A 27532-nucleotide genomic window follows, 5' to 3' on the forward strand; every position below is an offset into this window, starting at 1 on the left:
TGTGTGTGTGTATATATATATATGTATATATGTATGAATACAATTTATGTATTCACACCCCTTTACATTTTCACTCTTTGTTTCATTGCAGCCATTTGCAAAAAAAAAAAAAAAGTTATTTTTAATTCTCAGTGGTGATCCAGTGCCACTCACTTCTCTTTTTACATGTCTGTAAAGTGTAGATAATGCAGTCCAGTCTGCACGGCATAAAGTTGAATGACAATTCTTGCACTGAAAGGAAAGGTCACCTGACCGCTAACCTAGGCTTGGTGTTGTGGGCTGTTGCCAAAGAAGCAGCTCTATTTCCAACATTTTTTCCTTGTATCAACTGCCTTGCAAGCTTTGTGTTCTTGGTTATTTCTTTGAACAGCTTATGGAGGAGAAGTCAATAAGCCAGGATGTCCTAGAATTGTAATAAGAATGAGAATGCAACAGTTACAAAATTTGTCAGCAAAAGATACAGCAATATATCAGGACACAGCGCTGGACTTTAGCTTCAATTCAGAAGGAGAAGATTGAATCTGCACACAGCTTTTTAAAAAACATTCACCAGATGAAATCGATTAAATCTGCCTGTTATAAGAATTCATCTTCCTCAGTAACTTTCCACAAAGACAAGAAGTCGTGTTGTGCACATCAATGGAGCAGTGTTCTGGGATTGAATAAAACATGCAATTAATTGAGGACCGCTTTTGTAGAGTGCACTTTTTTATTGGTGAGTAATGGATATTTGAGCACAAAATGATTCAATTACAATTCAAGGGCTATAATTTGATTGTAAATCCATTATTTATGTATATTTATTTGTTGTATCTTAAACCAATATCCATCCATCCATCCATCTATTTTCTACCGCTTATCCCTTTCGTAGTCGTAGGGGGTGCTGGAGGCTATCTCAGCTGCATTCGGACGGAAGGTGGAATATACCCTGGACAAGTCGCCCCTCATCGCATAGACAGACAACATTCACACTCACATTCCCACACTAGGTCCAATTTAGTGTTGCCAATTAACCTATCCCCAGCCGCAATACTCGGAGGGACCCACTCGGTCACAGGGAGAACATGCAAACTCAGTAAGAAAGACCCCGATCCTGGGGATCGAAACCAGGACCTTCGTATTGTGAGGCACATGCACCAGTCCCTGTTCCACCGTGCTGCTCTGAACCAATATCTACTGTACATATATCATTATATTTAATTAGAAATAAGTTTGTAAGGTAAACTACAGAATGCACAGAGACTTTATCCCCGGGTCGACATAAGCAAGCAGTCAAGGAGATGTGTCGGATCTCTACTTATTGAGCCGTATCTAAGGCTCACATGTTTTCTCCATAGATCATAAAATTTTCAGAATCAAAAGCTTCTTATTGCCATTGTCAGTGAATGTGTTCAAAGACTAGGAATTGTTATAATGTGAAATGGTTCTACATTAAACAAGTACTAGCAAAATAAACTTTGGTAAACATGTAAATAGAATACAACTAGACATTTTTGAAACCAAGAGCTACTTCTTGGGTTCTGATTAATGCGAAGGGCTACCAGTTTGATACACACTTAAAAAAATTGCCAGAAATAGCCAATTTGCTTAATTTACCTTTAATAAATACATCTATATATATTAAAAAAAATGGGTATTTCTGTCTGTCATTCCGGCGTATATTTTTTTTCCTTTTACGGAAGGTTTTTTGTAGAGAATAAATGATGAAAAAACACTTAATTGATCGGTTGTATAAAGGGAGAAAACACGAAAAAAATTAAAATACAATTTTGAAACATTGTTTATCTTCAATTTCGACTCTTTAAAATTCAAAATTCAACCGAAAAAATGAAGAAAAAAACTAACTAATTTGAATCCTTTTGAAAAAAATTTAAAAATAATTTATGGAACATCATTAGTACTTTTTCATGATCAAGATTAATTTTAGAATTTTGATGACATGTTTTAAATAGGTTAAAATCCAATCTCCACTTTGTTAGAAAATATAACAAATTGGACCAAGATATATTTCTAACAAAGACAATCATTTTATCTTCTAGATTTTCCAGAACAAAAATTTTAAAATAAATTTAGAAGACTTTGATATAAGATTTAAATTTGATTCTACAGATTTTCTAGATTTGCCAGAATAATTTTTTTGAATTTTAATCATAATAAGTTTGAATAAATATTTCACAAATATTCTTCGTTGAAAAAACAGAATGTATTCATTATTCTTTACAATAAAAAAAAATAAATTTACTTGAACATAGATTTAAAATATCAGGAAAGAAGAGGAAGGAATTTAACAGGTAAAAAGGTATATGTATTTAAAAATCCTAAAATCTTTTTTAAGGTTGTATTTTTTCTCTAAAATTGTCTTTCTGAAAGTTATAAGAAGCAAAGTAAAAAACAAAAAAAAGAATTTATTTAAACAAGTGAAAACCAAGTCTTTAAAATATTTTCTTGGATTTTCAAATTCTATTTGAGTTTTGTCTCTTTTAGAATCAAATATGTCGAGCAAAGCGAGACCAGCTTGCTAATAAATAAATAAAATCTAAAAATTAGAGGCAGCTCACTGGTAAGTGCTGCTATTTGAGCTATTTTTAGAACAGGCCAGCGGGCTACTCATCTGGTCCTTACGGGCTACCTGGTGCCCGCGGGCACCGCGCTGTTGACCCCTGAACTAGAGTAATATAATAAGTTTTTAGAACTTTTCAAAAATGTTTAAAAAAAACACCCTAAAAACGATATACTAAAAAAACACAACGCGTGAGCCAAGTATAGTAATGATGAACTACTATATGAAAGTGGGTTTGGGTTTCTATGTGATGTGACTACAGTAAAAAGCTATAGACAATTCAAATTTTCAAATATGTTAAGAAAAAAACCAGTAAATGATGAACAGGAAAAGTGAAGTTGGGGCGGTATAGCTCGGTTGGTAGAGCGGCCGTGCCAGCAACTCGAGGGTTGCAGGTTCGATCCCCGCTTCCGCCATCCTAGTCACTGCTGTTGTGTCCTTGGGCAAGACACTTTACCCACCTGCTCCGAGTGCCACCCACACTGGTTTGAATGTAAAAATTAGATATTGGGTTTCACTATGTAAAGCGCTTTGAGTCACGAGAGAAAAAGCGCTATATAAATATAATTCACTTCACTTATGAGGAAAACTCTAAATTAAAGTGTTTTTTTAGGTTCTACATCACATGACCGAAAAGCTATTGACGATTAAAAATGTTCTCTACGTGCAATTGAATACAGATTTTTGGGACAGTCTCTAAACAGGGTGCACTATGTTGGCACAGGATTCCGAGTTGCTGCTTCAGTTAGCCGGCAACAAATTAATATGCAGGTTTTTTTTGCAGATGAAGATATTGTATTGGAGATGCTTAATTTTTTAAAATGTGTAGATGGTTGGCTGTGTTCAAAATAAGCTTATAAATTCTCATAAATGCACAAAAAGGTATCAAAGTACCACTTCCACATTCTTAAATTTTTCTGTATGAGGCCCAAGCTGAAAGGTTTGTTGCCTTAAGACACTCATCGAAATGAAATCTCAAGGTTTAATGTTCACCTTTAAAATACAAACTTTGAATTCACCTTTGGGCCAGGGTGAGCCGGTCATGCTTTTTGCTTAGAGTCCTTCTCGCTGGTTGCCAGGTTTGTTTGGAGCTCCCTTTGGGGGGTGGTAGACAGCAGTGTATTCAAGGCGCAGACGATCTGCCTTTTTCTACCCAGCTGCTTCTTTGGCGGCTCTGCCGCAGTCTGAACATCTATCAATTCTCCTTCCACCTGCAGGACAAGCACGCCAACAAAATAAACTTGAATAGGGCACGACAAAAAAATAAAATCCGCCGCACATGAAAAATTAGGGTGTTTTTATGTGAAAACAAATAAAAATGAATATTGTACGGGTGGATATATATTACCAAGAAAAGGTGAGGCCTTTAGAGATACGCGGATAGGCAATTATATCATCCGCATCCGCATCTCCAAAGTCGTCATCCACCCGTCATTCACCCGCCGTCCACCCGAACCAACATTTTATCAGGACCATACCCGCCCGCCAACCGCCCCCTGAAATACATCAGGGTTGCCACCGCGGAAGCCACACACAACATGATGCTGGACTGACTAACAGATTGTACATTTTGTAGTAGGCGACAAAGTTAATGGCTTCATAGTACGCCCTAATACTTATTATCTGGGTAACTACCGGCAGTCACCCAGGAGAATAATAGCGTCTCTTATTGTCTTCTTTGCTTTATGACACTGGTCCTAAATGGCACTTTGGATGGCAAAGGATACCGATCACAGAACCATGCATATCAAATATTTCCGAATGGCACAACCGCCACCTGCCCGAATCTAATTAAAATCTATTTTTTCGTCATGTCAACTGCCCGACCCGTGGTTTGTCCGCGGAGTCCGCGGATGAGACCGCAAACCGCGCATCTCTATTCCCAGGAACAAAATTCCGACTGTCAAGTATGGTGGTGGTACTATTTTGCTCTGAGCCTGTTTTGGTGCCAATTCTTCAATACAACCTAAAATCATCAGCCCGGAGGTTGAGTCTTCGGCGCAATTGTGTTCCAACAGGACAATGACCCCAAACACACGTCAAAAGTGGTAAAGGAATGGCTATATCAGGCTACAATTAAGGTTTTAGAATGGCCTTCCCAAAGCCCTGACTTAAACATGTGGACAATGCTGAAGAAACAAGTCCATGTCAGAAAACCAACAAATTTAGCTGAAGTGCACCGATTTTGTCAAGATGAATGGTCAAAAATTCAACCAGAAGCTTGTGGATGGCTACCAAAAGCGCCTTATTGCAGTGAAACTTGCCAAGGGACATATAACCAAATATTAACATTGCTGTATGTATACTTTTGACCCAGCAGTTTTTGGTCACATTTTCAGTAGACCCATAATACATTCATAAAAGAACCAAACTTCATGAATGTTTTTTGTGACCAACACGTATGTGCTCCAATCACTATACCACAAAAAAATACAAGAGTTGTAGAAATTATTGGAAACTCAAGACGGCAATGACATTATGTTCTTTACAAGTGTATGTAAACTTTGGATCACGACTGTACATGTAACATATTATTTACGCACTATTGATTACTGATACACCGAAAATTCAGCCACCTAAAGACTTCGATCACCGAAACAAGCAGCAGGTGTGCAATGTGGATGCGCTTTAATATATCCGAAATGTACACACGGATAGCTGAAATATTAAGAGGACAGTGGCGCCCCTACAAAGAGAGAAATTGCGTGGGGCGCCGGTTTCAGTAGTAAGACTGAGGAGCTGTCCGCGTGGCCTCAACTTGGCGCCGGTGGCTGCAGGCGAGTCCTCTCACCATGGCACTCGCCCAAGCCTGCTTCGCGACCTAGTTCTTAAAGCCAATACGACTTGTCCCGAAGTTACGGATCTAACTTGCTGACTTCCTTTACCCACCTTGTTCTAACCTTCCAGAGGTTGTTTGCCTTATAGCAGTGGTTCTCAACCTTTTTCAGTGATGTACCCCCTGTGAACATTTTTTTTAATTCAAGTACCTCCTAATCAGAGCAAAACATTTTTGGTTGAAAAAAAATACAGCACTATGTCATAAGTTTCTGATTTATTAGGTTGTAAAACAGGGCAAAATATTGCTAATTTGTTGTGGTCTTTCTTGAACTATTTGGAAAAAATTATAAAAATATATAAAAACTTGTTGAAAAATAAACCAGTGATTCAAATATAAAAAATAAAGATTTCTACACATAGAAGCAATCAACAACTTAAAGTGCCCTCTTTGGGGATTGTAATAGAGATCCTCCTGGATTCCTGAACTTAATTCTAAACATTTCTTCACAAAAAAAAAAAAATCTTTAACATCAATATTTAATTATATGTGGAACATGTCCACAAAAAATCTAGCTGTCAAAACTGAATATTGCATTGTTGCATTTCTTTTCACAGTTTATGAACTTACATTCATATTTTGTTTAAGTATTATTCAATAAATATATTTATAAAGGATTTTTGTATTGTTGCTATTTTTAGAATATTTAAAAAAATCTCACGTACCCCTTAGCATACCTTCAAGTACCCCCAGGGGTACGCGTACCCCCATTTGAAAACCTCTGCCTTAGAGAACTGCTGGGCACAATGCTGATTGCGCTAAGAGTGAAAGGGAAGCTTAACTTCCCCTAATTCAGAGGACAGGAACTTTTTTGGCTGAGAGCCATGAAAGCCAAATATTTTAAAACCTATTTCCGTGAGAGCCATATAATATTTTTACTAAATGTGTGCATTTTTAAGAAAGACCAACATGTTTAGAGTATGATAAGTCTCTTATTCTTTTTAATAACATTAGTATTCTGACGATAACCAATAATACATAAAATGCTTCTTACCATTATGACAGGGGTGTCAAACTCAAATACAGAGTGGGCCAAAATTTTAAACTGAACAAAGCCGCGGGCCAAGGTTGAACAAATTACCTTTTAATAGGGACCCGCGGGGTTTGGTGGTAGCGGAAGAGTTAGTGCTGCAAGGGTTTCTGGGTATTTGTTCTGTTGCGTTACGGTGCGGGTGTTCTCCCGAAATGTGTTTGTCATTATTATTTGGTGTGGGTTCACAGTGTGGCGCATATTTGTAATAATGTTGGCATTGTTAATACGGCCACCCTCAGTGTGACCTGTATGGCTGTTGATCAAGTATGCTTTGCATTCACTTGTGTGTGTGCTAAAGCCGCATATATTATGTGACTGGGCCGACACGCTGTTTGTATGGAGGAAAAGCAGACGTGACCACAGGTTGCAGAGAACGCTAAAAGCAGTGCCTTTAAGGCACGCCCCCAATACTGTTGTCCGGGTAAAAATTGGGAGAAATTCAGGAGAATGGTTGCCCCGGGAGATTTTCGGGAGGGGCACTGAACTTCAGTAGTCTCCTGGGAAAATTGGGAGGGTTGACAAGTATGATTATTAGCGGTGAATGCGGTGTTACAGCGAAACCGCCGCTGTATAACACCGGCGGGCCAGCTCTAATGTTAATTTGATATTGCCTCAAGGGCCAAATGAAATTACAGGGAGGGCCAAATTTGGCCCGCGGGCCAGAGTTTGACACCCATGCATTATGAGTTCAAATCCCGGCCGAGTCATACCAAAGACTATAAAAATGGGACCCGTTACCTCCCTGTTTGCCACTCAGCATTAATGGTTGGAATTGGGGGTTAAATCACCATAAATGATTCCCGGGCGCGGCACCGCTGCTGCTCACTGCTCCCCTCACGTCCCAAGGGGTGATCAAGGGTGATGGGTCAAATGCAGAGAATAATTTCGCCACATCTAGTATGTGAGTGACAATCATTGGTACTTTAACTTTAATGCGACTTCTGGTGCTGCATGGTTTTGCTGATGGCTTTATAGTATGGTTGATACGTGTTTTTTTTTTTTTTAACACTGTGATTACCAGAGTAATTATTCATTACTTATCATGTTAAGCAAATTTCAGCTAAGATTTATCCGAGATCCAGATGCAGTCGTCATAAGAGCCACATCTGGCTGTAGAGCCATAGGTTGCCTACCCCTGCCCTAATATATCAAAAAAGTGGGTCAAAAGGTACTTTTGTGTTTACATTTAATTAACTGAGTATGCGCCAGTACATGTTCAACTTTTGTTCAAAATCAGCTACGTTCATGACAGCTTCCTCAACCTTCTTCTCCTTCATTTTACTAGCGTCACTGTGCATTAGACAGTGTTTAAAGCTGAGCGTCCATTGATTTCAATGGGGGAGCATAGAGTGGGATTGTTCCACTGCAGCCAATTGGATAAACGTTTGGCTTTGTCATGTCCACAGACACAGAGCGTCTTTGGAAGTGAATGAGAAGTGGACTGTGGACGCCGGGCTTCCACAAGATGATTCAATGATCTGTCAGAGGCTGAACACCATTTTGATTGACAGCAAAATGAACAAATTAACGATCTTGAAATATAATCCACTGCCAGAGCATTTTTCAAGTTCAATATTGTATTTCCTTGTTGATTAACAATTTATTTGTCAAATGTATCATCTTTATATATCATTTATCTGTTATTGCAGACTGAATTCATGTTTAAATTAGATGAAAATGAGCTTTTCCTACTTGAAAAACCAGCAGCCGCCACCGGTGTACGGCCTGTGGTACCTTGTACAATAAATAGCGACAATCGAAAAGTAGAAAAAAAGAATATAAAAAATATGTCAATACTAATAACCAAAAACACAGATTTGTTTTTAAATGTATGTACTTTTTTGGGCCTTTTTAAAATGATATGATGATGTCATATTGACTCTACCCCGGCCACGCCACGACCACCACAGGTGTATTGGTAATCTGAGGGAAACCCTGATAACATAAGGATAAACTATTGAAATAATGCAGTAAGTTAAAAAACAAATATAAACATAAATGATTATACAGTCCTCCCTCGGCATCCATATGTAAATGGATGGAATAATAAACATAAAGTAGGTTATAATAGGTAAAAATATTAGGGATAAATGATTTTAATTGTTCTTAAAGAAGAGGCAATCTGGTACAAAATAAATACAATTCATATAGATCAAGAGATACTTACTAACCTTAAAATCCTCCATCAGTAATTCTCTTTGAGTATTAACCTGCATGATTTCATTTTCTGCCAGTTTCAGCTCCTCTCTTAAGGTCAAGACGTCATCAGATGTGCTGGAGCTTACACGGGCATCCTCCAGCTTCTCTTGTGCCTACATAAAACAAAAAAAGCTTTAGATACTTTCAGGTATAAAGAAATTTTGTCGGATATAAAATGGCCGTGGAGGTCACCTGGTAAAACATCATTTTGAAGTGGTCTCTTTCAGCACGAATAGCTTTCACTTTTGTATGGATGTCTTTTGCGTGCTTCTCCACGTCCACTAGAGCCGCTTTTATCTCATCTCTTTCCTTCAATAAAGCGAGAAACTCAGGTTCTTCAACGCCTCCCTGTGTATCGGCAAGTTAAAGTTTTAACTCACTAAAACACTAGCAACATAATAGAAAGATAAGGGGATTTCCCAGAATTATCCTAGTAAATGTGTCTTAAAAACATCTGAATCGCTACCAATGCAATTGCCTTTTTTTATCTAATCTGTCACTCTAAATTTCCTCATCCACGATTCTTTCATCCTCGCTCAAATTAATGGAAAAATTGTCGCTTTCTCGGTCCGAATCGCTCTAGCTGCTGCTGGCTATGATTATAAACAATGTGAGGATGTGAGGAGCCCTACAACAAGTGACATCACGCGCACATCATCTGCTACTTCCGGTACAGGCAAGGCTTTTTTATTAGCGACCAAAAGTTGCGAACTTTATCATCGATGTTCTCTACTAAATCCTTTCAGCAAAAATATGGCAATATCGCGAAATAATCAAGTATGACACATAGAATGGACCTGCCATCCCCATTTAAGTAAGAAAATCTCATTTCAGTAGGCCTTTAAACCTCACTAACATAAAAAATGTTTTTTTACCCTGATTACCCTGCGCCCTGGACTTCTGATCCTGTCTGGACTGCCACGACTGGGGCTGCCACCTCCTCGGAATCTCCTGCAGTGTTCGGCTTCCTGGCGGTAGCGATCCCTCTCCTCCTCTAGACTCTTCACAAAAGCGTCATAACGCGACGGGGTGCGATCCCTTTCACAAATGCCGTGTTTTGCTCGCATTGCCTCCAATTCCAGCACTATGTCTCTTTCTATATAACAGCAAGCAATCAATTTAGGTGGAGAATTCTCATTTCCATAACAACAAACTGCATCTTTTTACCGGTGGAAAACATCTTCTCCACTTTGTCTTGCAGCCTGACTTTCTCTCTCTCTATGAAGTCTACCTTTGCCTCCAGTTTCTCATTCTGCCCTCTGAGCTCCACCAGCTGGTCAGCAAGTGAACTTGTCTCAAACCCTCTCTCGGAATGTTCCTAGGATATTGAACAATGACAAAGGTGCTCAATTAGGGGTCTTCTACAACAGTGGTTTTCAACCTTTTTTCAGTGATGTACTCCCTGTGAACATTTTTTTAATTCAAGTACCCCCTAATCAGAGCAAAGCATTTTTGGTTGGAAAAAAAGAGATAAAGAAGTAAAATACAGCACTATGTCATCAGTTTCGGATTTATTAAATTGTATAACAGTGCAAAATATTGCTCATTTGTAGTGGTCTTTATTGAACTATTTGGAAAAAAAAGATATCAAAATAACTATAAACTTGTTGAAAAATAAAAGAGTGATTCATTTATAAATAAAAAATTCTACACATAGAAGTAATCATCAACTTAAAGTGCCCTATTTGGGGATTGTAATAGAGATCCATCTGGATTCATGAACTTAATTCTGAACATTTCTTCACAAAAAAAATCTAGCTGTCAACACTGAATATTGCAATGTTGCATTTCTTTTCACAGTGTATGAACTTACATTCATATTTTGTTGAAGTATTATACAATAAATATATTTATAAAGGATTTTTGAATTGTTGCTATTTTTAGAATATTTAAAAAAAAAATCTCACGTACCCCTTGGCATACCTTCAAGTACCCCCAGGGCTACACATACCCCCATTTGAGAACCACTGGTCTACAGGTGTGTTGCTTAGTTATAGCACATATGCACATGTGTGAGCTTGAATATTACGGGTTTTGAATTTGTGGATTACTTTGAGTCATTTCATTCATTCATTCATTTCTGTTATAAAAGGTGCTGGTTATAATTTACAACCAGTAGAAGGAACAATAGTGTTAGTTTTATGACAGAGGGCAGAACATCCTCAGGTGCTTGTGTGTGAGCAAGCGTACCATGGAGATTGAATTTGTGGATTATTTTGAGTCTTTTATAAATTAATTTAAATTGTCCAAGATTGGGGTTACCATCAGTAGCTGGCATAAAGAACAATGCCGTTAAGTACATGACATGTGTGTTGTGTTGCACAAGCTTATGTGCTCGTGCTTGATCAAGCGCACATTGGGCTTTGAATTTTGTGAATTATTTTTAGGGGCTTTTTTCTTTTTAATTAATTTTGTTCAAGAGCGACACCACTAATTACACATGTGTTGCACAGGTGCTTATTAGAATCAGAATCCGCTTTATTACGTGTTGTATGACATGCTTGGGAATTAGTGAACGGGAACCATGGGCTATACTTTGAGGCTATTTTCAGTTTCACAAAACACTCACCGCGCTTATCTTTTTAAAGTTGTCCTCAAAGTTTTCAATGACGTCGCTTTGACGACAAATTGTTTCCTGTAAAGCAGAAAAACAAAGCTTTGATATAGAGGTCTTTTCTTTCTACGTCTTAACTCTATAACAGGGGTCGGGAACCTTTTTTAGGTGAGAGAGCCAAGAAGCCAAACATTTTTAAATGTATTTCCATAAGAGCCATATAGTATATATTTTTAACACTGAACACAACTAAACATATGAATTTTTAAGTAAGACCAACATTTCTAGAGTGTAATAGGTATCTTATTCTTTGTAATAACATTGATATTCTGAAGCTAACTGTGGAGGGGGCGTGCCCCGCGGGTCTGCATCGAAGCGGGGTGTTGCCACGACCGGCCTCGAAATCAGCGACAGGTGCGTCGATGGCCCACCTGGGCCTTGTTATCTAATCACCTGTCACTCTGTTATAAGCAGCAGCCAGGAGGAGATACGGAGTTGGGGCTGGAGCCAGAGCGCAAGCGAGAACGAAAGAGAAAACGACAATTGCTGGAAAGCAACTGAGAGACTTATTGAAAAATAAAACAATATTGTAACCCTGAAACAGGCTCTCATGTCGGTGCTTGGTGGTCTGAAGAACCCCCAGGAGCCCTAAACTAACCAATAATAAATAAATCACTTCTTACCCTTAATGCAACTTCTTGAACAAGTGCGGTAGAAAAAAGGATGGATGGATTCAAATGCATGAGCATGTTTTATATTTTGAACGTTATTTTTAACACTTTGAGTACAAGTGGAATTATTAAATACTTATTGTGTTAATCAGTGTCAGCTCAGATTTATCCGAGAGCCAGATGGAGTCATCAAAAGAGCCACATTTGGCTCGCGAGCCATAGGTTCCCTACCCCTGCTCTATAATCTCACTTTAGTATCTAACAACTCCTGATCAGCCATTTCCAAGGCCCGCTCCTTATCCATCTCCATCCGATTCGGCTGCAGACTCTCCACCATTTGCTGTAGCGCCCTATTGTTGTCTAGCAAGAAATCGATCTGTGTAGAGTACAATTAACACACAATCCACCAAAAGAATGCAGGATAATTCTTCAGTGATTGACTCACTTGAAGGTTAAGTTGGGCAATCCGTTTTTCATTTCTGATATTCTGAGCCTCCAAAGAGATGACATCACGGGGTCGCCCTCCGTGAAGTGAACGATTCAAGCGCTCAATCTCTCTGTCCCTCTCGGAAACCTTCAAAAAACAGTTGGAAAAGATGAGCATCCTCATGACAGTACATAATCTGTTTACTTACTTGAGTATTTAACAGTTGTAGACATTCATGGGAATCATCCAGCGCGTAGTGGATTTTTGTGACTTCCTCCTCCAGCTCAAGAATTCTTCGAATCAAAATGGCGTGAGCACTTCATGCAAAGCACATGAGAAAATAATGAATAGACTGCATACCTTTTATCAGCCAGCTGCAGGAGATCTGCTGTGTACGGGTCGTCTGGCTGGGGCACGGGGTAAGCTGATGTTGCGGGTGGAGGGATGAGCTCATCTGTTTGCATCCTCGGACGCCAGAAAGGGATACTGCGCTTTTTTCCACCTAGGACACGGCCAGTTAACGTCCATACATATTTTTCATTAGGTCAAGTTTATAGTGCTCCATCAATATAATCACAGGATTGAATTGATTCAGCAAATATAAAACAATTAAACATGAAATATAGGAAATGTTTACACAGCACGCCCTTAAACCTATATGTCTAATACGTTGCCATAAATATTGCTCATTTATAACGTCTTGCGGTTTGTTTATATGCATATTTAGAAACCATGTCATTTGAGTTGGGTTATCTTTATTCTGGTATGAACACTAGTCTATTATTTGATTGCTAACTTTGTCAGTGTTCAGGGCTGTACAGTACGAGCATTTCAGTCACATTTGTGACTGAAAATAGGTTCTACAAGAAACTTTAGTTCCAGGAACTTGACGTTCCAGGTACTTTAAAGTTCCTGAACTTTTGGTGGAAAAGGGCCTAATGTCCTATGTGCTTTGTGTTCTTTAATATTTCTCTTTTGTTTCCCAGCTTTTGCCTTGTTCTTTGTGTACTTATTTTAGCCTGCACTGCAACCACATGGTTTTGATGTGCGCCCGAAAGAGTGGCGGCAGATCACAGTAGCTCCTGAGATTTTCATCATTCTACAATTGAGCTACTACTGTGTGTCGAACAATTCCTCTTGTGGGTAATACTAAGAGTTCACAAAAAATATATGAAAAAGTGTATTGCTATGACAAAAAATGTTAACAGATTTGTTTTTAGGTCAAATGCTGATACTGTACATTGTAATAATGTAATTTTTTCGTCTTGCAAATACATTAATGCTAGGGGTGTGGTAAAAAATCGATTCGAATTAGAATCGCGATTCTCACGTTGTGCGATTCAGAATCGATTCTCATTTTTTTTTAAATCGATTTTTTTTAATTTATCTTTTTATATCATTCCAACAAAACAATACACAGCAATACCATAACAATGCAACCCAATTCCAAAACCAAACCTGACCCAGCAACACTCAGAACTGCAATAAACAGAGCAAATGAAAGGAGACACAAACACGACACAGAACAAACCAAAAGCAGTGAAACAAAAATGAATATTATCAACAACAGTATCAACATTAGTCATAATTTCAGCATAGCAGTGATTAAAAATCCCTCATTAACTGTATCATTAGACATTTATAAAAATAAAAATAAAAAACAATAGTGTCACAGTGGCTTACACTTGACAACACACTGTGTTTAATGTTTTCAAAAAGATAAAATAAGTCATGTTTTTGGGTCGTTTTAATAGTTAAAACAAATTTACATTATTGCAATCAGTTGATAAAACCTTGTCCTTTACAATTATAAAAGCTTTTTTTTTATTATTTACTACTCTGCTAGCATGTCAGCAGACTGGGGTAGATCCTGCTGAAATCCTTTGTATTGAATGAATAGAGAATCCTTTTAAATCGGGAAAAAAATCGTTTTTGAATCGAGAATCGTGTTGAATCGAAAAAAAAAATCGATATATAATCGAATCCTGACCCCAAGAATCGATATTGAATCGAATCTTGGGACACCCAAAGATTCGCAGCCCTAATTAATGCCGTCAAATATATATATCGATATATGGACATGGATAAGCATTGTTGCTTTTTTCCCGTATCCCTTTTCGGTGGGTGCCGTTGCATGTCTGTCATATTACAAAGATGACAGTGTTGCTATATATGTCTGCCGGAATAAATTCATTCATTCATTCATTCAATATATATAGTCAAGGTTTCTGTGTTTTATTTGTTATACAGTGCTCAGTGACGAGCAGGGAAACCCGCGAAAAAGGCTTGTAGGGACAATATAGATTTGGTTTAGGTCAAATCCTGATACTGTTATTATAATGTAATTTTCACTTGAAAATACATTAATGCCATCAAATATATTTATGGTTTCTGTGTTTTATTTGTTATACAGTGCTCAGTGACGAGCAGGGAAACCTGCGAAAAAGGCTTGTAGGGATGATATAGCCTCCGTGTTTTTTCCTGACCTAACGTATATGTATATATTAGGGCTGGGAATCTTTGGGTGTCCCACAATTCGATTCAATATTGATTCTTGGGATCACGATTCGATTCAAAATTGATTCTTTTTTTTTTTTCAATTCAACACGATTCTCGATTCTAAAACAATTTTTTCCCCGATTTAAAATGATTCTGTATTCATTCAATACATAGGATTTCAGCAGGATCTACCCCAGTCTGCTGACATGCAAGCAGAGTAGTAGATTTTTGTAAAAAGCTTTTATAATTGTAAAGGACAATGTTTTATCAACTGATTGCAATAATGTAAATTTGTTTTAACTATTAAACAAACCAAAAGTATGACTTATTTTATTCTTGCGAAAACATTGGACACAAGTGTGTTGTTAAGCTTATGAGATGCGATGCAAGTGTAAGCCACTGTGACACTATTGTTCTTTTTTTTACTTTATAACTGTCTAATGATAATGTCAATGAGGGATTTTTAATCACTGCTATGCTGAAATTATAACTAATATTGATACTGTTGTTGATAATATTCATTTTTGTTTAACTACTTTTGGTTTGTTCTGTGTCGTATTTGTGTCTCCTCTCAATTGCTGTTTATTGCAGTTCTGAGTGTTGCTGGGTCAGGTTTGGTTTTGGAATTGGATTGCATTGGTATGGTATTGCTGTGTTTTGTTTTGTTGGATTGATGAAAAAATAAAAATCAAATAAAAACAATTCTTAAATAAAAAAAATAGATTTAAAAAAAAATGAGAATCGATTCTGAATCGCACAACGTGAGAATCGCGATTCAAATTCGAATCGATTTTTTCCCACACCCCTACTATATGTATATATTTTTACAGCAATTGGCGCCTCCCCCCAGTATTAAAATATTTCCTACATCCCTGACTGTAGTATGCGGTATATTATCACAATTGTATTACTATCATCATCATCAAGCAATGAATGCTACCTGGCGTCTGCACAACTGCTTGCAAGTTCTTTTCTTCCAGCTCCAGGATGCGTTCGGCTTTGGTTTTGCAGTCCTTCTCCAGGCTGCGGAGCTTGTGCATGTATTGGTTGTTGAGGGATGTCAGGTCACAAATATGATATTCCAGTTTTCTGATGCGGGTTTTCAGTTCTGAAAATAGGCAGGCAGCATTGTTTAGGTTCATAATATTAGTGTATAGTAGGGATGCCAGGATAGGATTAATGATGAATACCTTTGGTGGCATGGTCCTTCTCCTCCTTCACCTTCAGAAGTTCCTGGTAGACTTCATTGTTCTCCTTGACCAGTCGGGCATTATCTGCCATGTATGGCTCCAGAAGAACATCACAGTTAAGGCAATCTTCCTCGTTCTTCTCTTGTAACAGTTTTGCATTGCGCAGACTTTCAGTAGTGCGGACTAGATCACTGCAAAGGAGAATTAATTCATTCATTTGAATAACTAGGTTCAAAGGGGACATACAATTAGTGCCAAAAGTTTGTGTTTACCTGAATAGTTTCTCAACTAGTGGCAGTGATTCTATTCCAAGAGGATGTTTGTAACCCAGCTGGTCCAGACGCTTTCTCAAGCTGACAAACTTCTCGATGCTGCTTTCCATGACTTTAATTAAAGATTAACATGATCAAATACCTGCGATGAGAGAGCGACTTGTCCAGGGTGTACACCGCCTTCCGCCCGAATACGCAGTAGGAAATATTAGAGCCGGTAGGGGGCGCTAGTTTGCCAACAGCTACAGTACGAAGTAGCGAGTTAATGATGCGTTTTACTCATTATTGGCCAATATGATATATAAACTTCCAGAGACATTTTGGTTGTCAGTAAGTTGGACGTTTCATAAGTAAAACCTCAACATTGTCTTCTACTCACCTCAGACGGAAGGAACTAGTTATGTCTGACAGCTCACGTCCCAAGCGACTATTTGGACACGCAAAGTGCCTGCTTTGGGTGTATTCATAACAGTATATTTTAATTACATTTAGCGTTTTTTTTTAAAAGTTTGGTGACGTTTTAATTTGAAAAGAGCGCCGCTCGTTACGACGGATGTAAGGCAACGACTCGTGGGATGTTTGTGGTGCTCACCAGTGTCGCCCGTGTGAACTTCATGGGAGGGGCTTTGTCCTTTAACCAAATAAAAAAAGAGGACTTTTATTTCAACTTAAAAAAAAAAACATTTTTAACTAAAAATAAAAAAAGTTGATGTGGAATAAAAAATACAATTTTAAACAAAAAAAATAAATATTTGAAATAAAACACATTTTCAAACTAAAAACGTATTGTTTACAAATCTTTATATATATATATATATATATATATATATATATATTAAATACATATATACATACATTTATACACATACATATATATATGTGTGTGTGTGTATATGTATATATATATGTAGATATGTATATATACATATCTACATATATATACATATCTATATATACATACTTAAACAAGTTTAAAAACCTATTCCGATGTTACCATTTAGTGGTACATTGTATGGAATATGTACTGTACTGTGCAATCTACTGATAAAAGTTTCTGTATATGCATTTATATATATATACATATACATATTTATATATATACATATACATATATATATATATACATATACATATATATACATATATATATACATACATATATATATATATACATATATATATATATACATACATATATATATACATACATATATATATATACATACATATATATATATGTATATATGTATATGTATATATACATATATATCTGAGATTCCAAGGTAGGCACCAGGGCCCCCCGCGACCCCAAAGGCAATAAGCGGTAGAAATGGATGGATGGATATATCCATCCATCCATCTATCTTCTTCCGCTTATCCGAGGTCGGGTCGCGGGGGCAACAGCCTAAGCAGGGAAACCCAGACTTCCCTCTCCCCAGCCACTTCGTCTAGCTCTTCCCGGGGGATCCCGAGGCGTTCCCAGGCCAGCCGGGAGACATAGTCTTCCCAACGTGTCCTGGGTCTTCCCCGTGGCCTCCTACCGGTTGGACGTGCCCTAAACACCTCCCTAGGGAGGCGTTCGGGTGGCATCCTGACCAGATGCCCGAACCACCTCATCTGGCTCCTCTCGATGTGAAGGAGCAGCGGCTTTACTTTGAGTCCCTCCCGGATGGCAGAGCTTCTCACCCTATCTCTAAGGGAGAGCCCCGCCACACGGCGGAGGAAACTCATTTCGGCCGCTTGTACCTGTGATCTTATCCTTTCGGTCATGACCCAAAGCTCATGACCATAGGTGAGGATGGGAACGTAGATCGACCGGTAAATTGGGAGCTTTGCCTTCCGGCTCAGCTCCTTCTTCACCACAACGGATCGGTACAACGTCCGCATTACTGAAGACGCCGCACCGATCCGCCTGTCGATCTCACGATCCACTCTTCCCTCACTCGTGAACAAGACTCCTAGGTACTTGAACTCCTCCACTTGGGGCAGGGTCTCCTCCCCAACCCGGAGATGGCACTCCACCCTTTTCCGGGCGAGAACCATGGACTCGGACTTGGAGGTGCTGATTCTCATTCCGGTCGCTTCACACTCGGCTGCGAACCGATCCAGCGAGAGCTGAAGATCCCGGTCAGATGAAGCCATCAGGACCACATCATCTGCAAAAAGCAGAGACCTAATCCTGCGGTTACCAAACCGGAACCCCTCAACGCCTTGACTGCGCCTAGAAATTCTGTCCATAAAAGTTATGAACAGAATCGGTGACAAAGGACAGCCTTGGCGGAGTCCAACCCTCACTGGAAATGTGTTCGACTTACTGCCGGCAATGCGGACCAAGCTCTGGCACTGATCGTACAGGGAACGGACCGCCACAATAAGACAGTCCGATACCCCATACTCTCTGAGCACTCCCCACAGGACTTCCCGAGGGACACGGTCGAATGCCTTCTCCAAGTCCACAAAGCACATGTACACTGGTTGGGCAAACTCCCATGCACCCTCAAGAACCCTGCCGAGAGTATAGAGCTGGTCCACAGTTCCACGACCAGGACGAAAACCACACTGTTCCTCCTGAATCCGAGGTACGACTATCCGACGTAGCCTCCTCTCCAGTACACCTGAATAAACCTTACCGGGAAGGCTGAGGAGTGTGATCCCACGATAGTTGGAACACACCCTCCGGTCCCCCTTCTTAAAGAGAGGAACCACCACCCCGGTCTGCCAATCCAGAGGTACCGCCCCCGATGTCCACGCGATGTTGCAAAGTCTTGTCAACCAAGACAGCCCCACAGCATCCAGAGCCTTAAGGAACTCCGGGCGGGTCTCGTCCACCCCTGGGGCCTTGCCACCGAGGAGCTTTTTAACTACCTCAGCGACCTCAGCCCCAGAAATAGGAGAGTCCACCACAGATTCCCCTTTCACTGCTTCCTCATAGGAAGACGTGTTGGTGGGATTGAGGAGGTCTTCGAAGTATTCCTTCCACCGATCCACAACATCCGCAGTCGAGGTCAGCAGAACACCATCCGCACCATACACGGTGTTGATAGTGCACTGCTTCCCCTTCCTGAGGCGGCGGACGGTGGTCCAGAATCGCTTCGAAGCCGTCCGGAAGTCGTTTTCCATGGCTTCCCCGAACTCTTCCCATGTCCGAGTTTTTGCCTCCGCGACCGCTGAAGCTGCACACCGCTTGGCCTGTCGGTACCTGTCCACTGCCTCCGGAGTCCTATGAGCCAAAAGGACCCGATAGGACTCCTTCTTCAGCTTGACGGCATCCCTCACCGCTGGTGTCCACCAAGGGGTTTTAGGATTGCCGCCCCGACAGGCACCAACTACCTTGCGGCCACAGCTCCGATCTGCCGCCTCGACAATAGAGGTGCAGAACATGGTCCACTCGGACTCAATGTCCAGCACCTCCCTCGTGACATGTTCAAAGTTCTTCTGGAGGTGGGAATTGAAACTTTGTCTGACAGGAGACTCTGCCAGACGTTCCCAGCAGACCCTCACAATGCGTTTGGGCCTCCCAGGTCTGTCCGGCATCCTCCCCCACCATCGCAGCCAACTCACCACCAGGTGGTGATCGGTAGAAAGCTCCGCCCCTCTCTTCACCCGAGTGTCCAAAACATGAGGCCGCAAATCCGATGACACAACTACAAAGTCGATCATGGAACTGCGGCCTAGGGTGTCCTGGTGCCAAGTGCACATATGGACACCCTTATGTTTGAACATGGTGTTTGTTATGGACAAACTGTGACGAGCACAAAAGTCCAATAACAAAACACCACTCGGGTTCAGATCCGGGCGGCCATTCTTCCCAATCACGCCTCTCCAGGTTTCACTGTCGTTGCCAACGTGAGCGTTGAAGTCTCCCAGTAGGACAAGGGAATCACCCGGGGGAGCACTTTCCAGTACTCCCTCGAGTGTTCCCAAAAAGGGTGGGTACTCTGAACTGCTGTTTGGTGCATAAGCACAAACAACAGTCAGGACCCGTCCCCCCACCCGAAGGCGGAGGGAGGCTACCCTTTCGTCCACCGGGTTGAACTCCAACGTACAGGCTTTGAGCCGGGGGGAAACAAGAATTGCCACCCCAGCCCGTCGCCCCTCACTGCCGGCAACGCCAGAGTGGAAGAGGGTCCAATCCCTCTCGAGAGAAGTGGTTCCAGAGCCCTTGCTGTGCGTCGAAGTGAGTCCGACTATATCCAGCCGGAATTTCTCAACTTCGCGCACTAGCTCAGGCTCTTTCACCCCCAGTGACGTGACGTTCCACGTCCCAAGAACTAGCTTCTGTAGCCGAGGATCGGACCGCCAAGTGCCCTGCCTTCGGCTGTCGCCCAGCTCACAATGCAGCCGACCTCTATGGCCCCTGCTATGGGTGGTGAGCCCATTGGAGGGGGGACCCACGTTGCCTCTTCGGGCTGTGCCCGGCCGGGGCCCATGGGAACAGGCCCGGCCACCAGGCGCTCGCCATCGTGCCCCACCTCCGGGCCTGGCTCCAGAGGGGGGCCCCGGTGACCCGCGTCCGGGCGAGGGAAATCTGGGTCCATGATTTTTCATCTTCATAAAAGGTCTTTGAGCTGCTCTTTGTCTGATCCCTCACCTAGAACCTGTTTGCCTTGGGAGACCCTACCAGGGGGCTTTATGCCCCCGGACAACATAGCTCCTAGGATCATTGGGACACGCAAACTCCTCTACCACGATAAGGTTGCAGCTCAGAGAGGAGGGATGGATATATATATATATATATATATATATATATATATATATATATATATATATATATATATATGTAGGTGTGGGAAAAAAATCACAAGACTACTTCATCTCTACAGATCTGTTTCATGAGGGGTTCCCTCAATCATCAGGAGATTTTAATGGAAGCATTCACATACAATGGTTTATATAGAGCACAGGGTGGGTGGGTACAAGCAGGCGTAGGGTGTGGTGATTGGCTCATGTGTTACCTAGGAGGTGTTTCCGTTTGTGGCGGCATGTTGAAATGATTTCACTGCGCTTGTTGAGGGATGATAGATCTGGATGATATATAATAAACAGTTTCTCTTTTAAGCATAGGTTGCATCTTTTATTACCACTGTTGTAAGGTGAGCTGGATGCAAGAATTTGCCATGTTATTGAATATTCAACATTATTGTCTTTGAGGTTCCAAATGTGTTTGCTGAGTTCTGTAGAATTCTGCAAAGTCTGGTTTCTAAAGGAGGCGTTGTGATTATTCCATCTTGTTTTGAACGCTCCTTCGGTTAATCCTACGTATGTGTCGGATGTGTTAATGTCCTTGCGTATTACCTTTGCTTGGTAAACGACTGATGTCTGTAAGCACCTTCCGTTGAGAGGGCAATCAGGTTTCTTGCGACAGTTACATTCATTATTGGTTTCAGAGTCGTTTAGTCTGGGGGTAGGCAGTCCTTTTGCAATTGCTTTGTTGTGGTTTGAAATGATTTGTTGCATGTTATTCATACAGCTGTAGCTCAATTTAATGTTGTTCTTGTTGAATATTTTTCTTAGGGTGTTGCCTTTGGGGAAGTGTTTGTCGATCAGAATGAGGAACTTGCGGCCGATGTTGGTTGAGACGTCTTTGCTGAATGGCGGATTGTACCAGATGATGTTGTTTCGTTTTCTGCTCTTTTTTGGTTGGTTTCCTGGAGAGGGTTCATAGGTGAGGGTGAAGTTGTATCCGCTTTCATCAAGTGCTTTCTGGTACGGGGGGGTTGCTTGGTCGAATTCAGCTTTGCTGGATGACAGCATCGATAGCCTTTTATTAATTCCGGTAGGTAGTAGAAGCATTTAAGTCTCATCTTAAAACTCATCTGTATACTCTAGCCTTTAAATAGACCTCCTTTTTAGACCAGTTGATCTGCCGCTTCTTTTCTTTCTCCTATGTCCCCCCCTCCCTTGTGGAGGGGGTCCGGTCCGATGACCATGGATGAAGTACTGACTGTCCAGAGTCGAGACCCAGGATGGACCGCTCGTCGGGACCCAGGATGGACCGCTCGCCTGTATCGGTTGGGGACATCTCTACGCTGCTGATCCGCTTGAGATGGTTTCCTGTGGACGGGACTCTCACTGCTGTCTTGGAGCCACTATGGATTGAACTTTCACAGTATCATGTTAGACCCGCTCGACATCCATTGCTTTCGGTCCCCTAGAGGGGGGGGGGTTGCCCACATCTGAGGTCCTCTCCAAGGTTTCTCATAGTCAGCATTGTCACTGGCGTCCCACTGAATGTGAATTCTCCCTGCCCACTGGGTGTGAGTTTTCCTTGCCCTTTTGTGGGTTCTTCCGAGGATGTTGTAGTCGTAATGATTTGTGCAGTCCTTTGAGACATTTGTGATTTGGGGCTATATAAATAAACATTGATTGATTGATTGATATTCTTTTCGTGGTGGTGGGTGGGTGGTTGGTTGCTGTCATGGTGCACGTATTGGAGTGTTGTGTTGGGTTTCGTGAATGGTTGGTAGCTGTTGTTTCTCAGGTTGAAAGTGACGTCGAGGAAGTTGACGGTTTGCTTGTTGGCTTCAATCGTGATCCGTAGGCCGTTTTCTTTGAAGATTTGGCATATGCGCTTATTGGTGTTCTCGCTGCTCCTTGACGAGGCGCGGCACACTGCCAGTCCATCATCACGGTAAATACCAAGGTTCAGGTTGAGGCTAGCAAGCTGGGAGAGGAGGAAACTCCCAACGAGTTCGCACGTTTCTGCTCCGTCAAAACTCCCCATAGTAACGTCAAACGTTGAATTGTTCTTTTTTTGCCATGGTGTACTGTTGTGGATGAGTATGGAGTTCTTTGCGTGGATGATGATGTTTCTTTCGTTGCCTGTGATTGAGTCGTAGTCCGAGGCGAAGTTTAGTGCTTGGGTCAGTAGGTCTTGCGTGATGGAAGGGTAAAATTCTTCGATGTCGAAGGAGATAAAGTTGTGTTGTTGTTTGTCTTGGATGTTGTTAAACCATTTGATTACTGCTGCTGTATTTCTCCATTGGTTGAGTGGTGTTTTGTCCTTGATTTTTGCGTTGATTCTGTCCAGGATTATTTTGCTGATTTTCCTATTTCGGATTTAGTTGGGTTTATTAGTCGGCGTGTTGGGTTATTTGCGAAGTTGGGTTTGTGGTCCTTCAATGTGATGAAGGCTTCTTTGTTGGCTGTGGCGTCCACCCTGTCCTCAATGTCCAGTTCGGTTGCGATCCGCTTGTTTTCCAGGTGGATGTTCTGTAAAGTGTTGGGTTGCGCTTTTTTGTATGATTTGGTGATGCTTTTGTCCAGTAAAGAGTTATGTTCTGGTATGTCCATTCTGTAGAAGTTTGTGGTTTTATCGGCGGCTATGATGAGGTTGCTTACTTTCTTGATGCGCTCCGTGTCATTTTTCAGCTTGGTGAGGAATGGGTTGCGGGCTGGCTTAAATTTGACTGATTGTATCATTTTGAGCATGTCGTTCTCAAAGTCCTTTAATTCCTTGACTGTGGGTGGGTTCTTGGTAGATTTGAATCCGTAAGTTTCCTTTTGCGTTCCTTTTGTTTCAGGGTGGAGGAAAAAGTGTGCTTTCCACCGCATCCTTCTTAGGAAGTGTTCCGTCTTTTCTATGAGTCTTTGCTTGTAGTCCTTCTGCGCGGGTATGGGAATGTTCTTCGTGGAGTAGTCGATGCTGAACTTTTCCATTTCGGATCGTCGTACAGTGCTCAACAAATGTCAATTTGGAGCGGAATATGTATCGAGCACTATTCTCTGGATAATCCAATCAAGACATATATATATATATATATATATATATGGATATATATATATATATCCATCCATTTTCTACCGCTTATTCCCTTTTGGGGTGGCGGGGGGCACTGGCGCCTATCTCAGCTACAATCGGGCGGAAGGCGGGGTACACCCGGACAAGTCGCCACCTCATCGCAGGGCCAACACAGACAGACAGACAACATTCACACTCACATTCACACACTAGGGCCAATTTAGTGTTGCCAATCAACCTATCCCCAGGTGCATGTCTTTGGAGGTGGGAGGAAGCCGGAGTACCCGGAGGGAACCCACGCATTCACGGGGAGAACATGCAAACTCCACACAGAAAGATCCCGAGCCTGGATTTGAACCCAGGACTGCAGGACCTTCGTATTGTGAGGCAGACGCACTAACCCCTCTCCCACCGTGAAGCCCTATATATATATATATATATATATATATATATATATATATATATATATATATATATATATATATATATGTATATATATATATATATATATGTATATATATATGTATATGTATATATGTATATATGTATATATATATATATATATATATATATGTATATATATATATATATATATATATAGTATAGTCAAGGTTTCTGTAGTTTAACATAAGAGGCTATATCAACCCTACAAGCCTGTTTTGGAAACCCTTGTGTTTTTTCCTGACCGAACGTAAAAGAGACAGGAACGGACCCAACAAAGCAATCAAGAGAGCCGATGGCTGCCCAATAGCTCTCGGCCACTTTCCAGTGCGTGCTGATGAGTCTCGGGCAGGGGTGTCAAACATACGGATCAAGCCCACCAACAGGTTTTAACCGGCCTGTTTTTTGTTTTTTTTGTAAATCCATAAATCAATTTCCTACACCTTGTCCCTTTTTTGGGTTGCGGGGGGTGCTGAGCCTATCTCAGCTGCTTTCGGGCGGTAGGCGGGGTACACCATCGACAAGTCGCAGTTGTGTTTGTAAATATTAGTTTTTCTTTAAGAGAATAAAAATGAGCTGACATTTTTTAATGAAAGGAACTGCTGTACTAAATGTGTCCACTGGATAGTCATTTTTTGTCTTTGCCGCAACAGCATGCATGACTTCAGAGGGGGTGGAGGTATATGCTGCGTTAAGATCAAGGCAACACATCTGTTTTTTGGACACTACGTACTTACGTTGCTTGTTTGTGATTCATCCATCCATCCATCCATCCATTTTTCTACCGCTTATTCCCTTTGGAGTCGCGGGGGGGGGGGCTCCAAATCGAGCTACAATCGAGCGGAACGGGGTGAACACTCTGGACAAGTCGCCGCTTCATCGCAGGGCCAACACAGATAGACAGACAACATTCACACTCACATTCACACACTAGGGCCAATTTATTGTTGCCAATCAACCTATTCCCAGGTGCATGTCTTTGGAAGTGGGAGGAAGCCGGAGTACCCGAAGGGAAACCAAGCATTCACGGGGAGAACATGCAAACTCGACACAGAAAGGTCCAGAGCCCGGGATTGAACCCAGGACTACTCAGGACCTTCGTATTGTTAGGCAGACGCACTAACCCAGAGGTGTCAAACGTAAGGCCCATGGGCTGGATCAGGCCCGCGAACAGGTTTTACCCGGCCCGTGGGATGAGTTTGCTAAGTATAAAAATGAGCTGAAATTTTTGAATGAAAGAAACTCCTATTCTAAATGGGTTTACTAGATGCCGCAAGAGCAATTTGTTGTATCTTTGTAGATTATGCTATGAATGCAAAAAAATAAACCATATGAAAATGAAGAAACTACACAAACAACATCCCGTAAATTGATTTTGATATTTTTGTATTGCGACAGATTGAAAATTAACACCAATGAGTTGACTGATGAACATTATCACATAATTTATTCAGAAAGTATAAATAACGACAAATAAAGATAGAATATTATTATCCGCAACATGTACGTAAGTGCAGAACAAACCCAACAACATTATGATTTGTGCATTTCCAGAATGCGCTTTTTCTATTTTTAAACAAAGAAAGCATTCTGAAGTTTTCTATATTTTTTAAGTTATCGTCCCCTGATTTTACCAGTCTGGCCCACTTGGGAGTAGATTTTTCTCCATGAGCCCCCCATCTAAAATGAGTTTGACAACCCTGCACCAACCCCTCTTCCACCGTGAAGCCCATCTTTATATATATATAAATATATATACATATATAAATATAAATATATATATATATATATATACATACACATATATATATACATACATATATACACTATTTATATAGTATATATGTATATATTATATCCATATATATATATATATATATATATATATATATATGTGTCTTTATTGGATTATCCAGAGAATAGTGCTCAATACCGTGGTAGAGCGCAATATGTATGTGTGGGAAAAATCACAAGACTACTTCATTTGTACAAAACTGTTTCATGAGGGGTTCCCTCAATCATCAGGAGATTTACTACAAAATCTCCTGATGATTGAGGGAACCCCTCATGAAACAGTTGTGTAGAGATGAAGTAGTCTTGTGATTTTTCCCACACATACATATATACATATACATATATATATATATATATATATATATATATATATATATATATATATATATATATATATATATGTATATATACATATATATATATATATATATATATATATACTTAAACAAGTTGAAAAACTTAATCAGATGTTACCATTTAGTGGTAAATTGTACGGTATATGTACTGTGCAATCTACTAACAAAAGTTTCAATCAATCAATCAATCAAACAGGAGCAACCGCAACATCTGCATATATATATATATATATATATATATATATATATATAAATAGATAGATATAAATAAATAGATTTGCATGTTGCAGCAGTACAGTATCTTTCTGTTTTTTAGAACCACGTGCGGTTTGATTTAAACTCCGACATACTTTTTATGTTCTCTACATGAACTTAAAGGAACTACAAATTACCATATTTCTTGGACAGTTCAAATCTTTTAATTTTCTCAACAATGGACAGTGCGCCTCATAACCCAGTGCTATTAATGGTTGCACTAATTTTGGTTGCGCTTACTGATCTTGAAAATGTTTTAGTTGGTACATGGTGTAATCATAAGTATGACCAGTAGATACCAATCACACCTGAGTTTTTTAACACAAAAAATAGACTTGAAATAAAAAAAAAAATATATATATATATATTTTCAAACATGAACATATATGGAATAAAACATTTTTTTCTAAGAAAATGAGTTTTGGTTAAAATTCTTTGATTTGGTTAAAATTATTTTTGGGGGGTTTTCAATTTTTTTTGTTTACAAATCTTTAAAAGAAAATGTTTTGGGGGGGAGGGTTGTTAAGTCATCTATCTATCCATAGTCATAAACAAAAAAAACATTTACCATTTATTAACCCAATAAAAAATGACTTGCAACAAAAACAAAACAAAAAAAGATTTGCAACTCAAAAATATATTTCAAAAAGTTTTGCAACCAAAACGTTTTTGTTTGCAAACTTTACATTTTAAATACATTTTTG

General features: G+C 40.3%; 1 protein-coding gene across 4 annotated transcripts; it reads right to left on the reverse strand.

Annotated features, from left to right (window-relative positions):
• On the reverse strand, positions 1 to 26199 carry LOC133543598 (centrosomal protein of 135 kDa-like). 4 transcript variants are annotated; one of them, XM_061888259.1, is made up of 15 exons: positions 25161 to 26199; positions 16242 to 16353; positions 15970 to 16160; positions 15720 to 15887; positions 12641 to 12782; positions 12489 to 12573; positions 12299 to 12427; positions 12104 to 12229; positions 11198 to 11263; positions 9796 to 9946; positions 9504 to 9724; positions 8821 to 8976; positions 8601 to 8741; positions 3580 to 3771; positions 1 to 403 (listed from the first exon to the last, which is right to left on the reverse strand). In XM_061888259.1, exons 2-14 carry the CDS (start codon positions 16349 to 16351, stop codon positions 3601 to 3603), a joined length of 1857 nt encoding a protein of 618 aa, XP_061744243.1. In that variant the 5' UTR covers positions 16352 to 16353; positions 25161 to 26199; the 3' UTR covers positions 1 to 403; positions 3580 to 3600. The 4 variants fall into 4 exon arrangements, with proteins under 4 accessions (XP_061744243.1, XP_061744244.1, XP_061744245.1 ...); XM_061888260.1 differs by lacking the exon at positions 25161 to 26199 and adding an exon at positions 16621 to 16895; XM_061888261.1 differs by lacking the exon at positions 25161 to 26199 and having other exon boundaries at positions 8821 to 8937; positions 16242 to 16614.
• Between the last annotated feature and the right edge of the window lie 1333 nt (positions 26200 to 27532).

Source organism: Nerophis ophidion, linkage group LG26 (genome assembly GCF_033978795.1).
Source record: "Nerophis ophidion isolate RoL-2023_Sa linkage group LG26, RoL_Noph_v1.0, whole genome shotgun sequence".
NCBI lineage: Eukaryota > Metazoa > Chordata > Actinopteri > Syngnathiformes > Syngnathidae > Nerophis > Nerophis ophidion.

Coding starts and splice junctions, on each gene's coding strand:
- LOC133543598 (XM_061888259.1), bottom strand. CDS start 16,351: ATGGAAAGCAGCATCGAGAAGTTTGTCAGCTTGAGAAAGCGTCTGGAC. Junction 12,230..12,298: donor TTGCCCAACTTAACCTTCAA/GTGAGTCAATCA, acceptor TACTCTACACAG/ATCGATTTCTTGCTAGACAA. Junction 9,947..11,197: donor ACTTTAAAAAGATAAGCGCG/GTGAGTGTTTTG, acceptor TCAATATCCTAG/GAACATTCCGAGAGAGGGTT.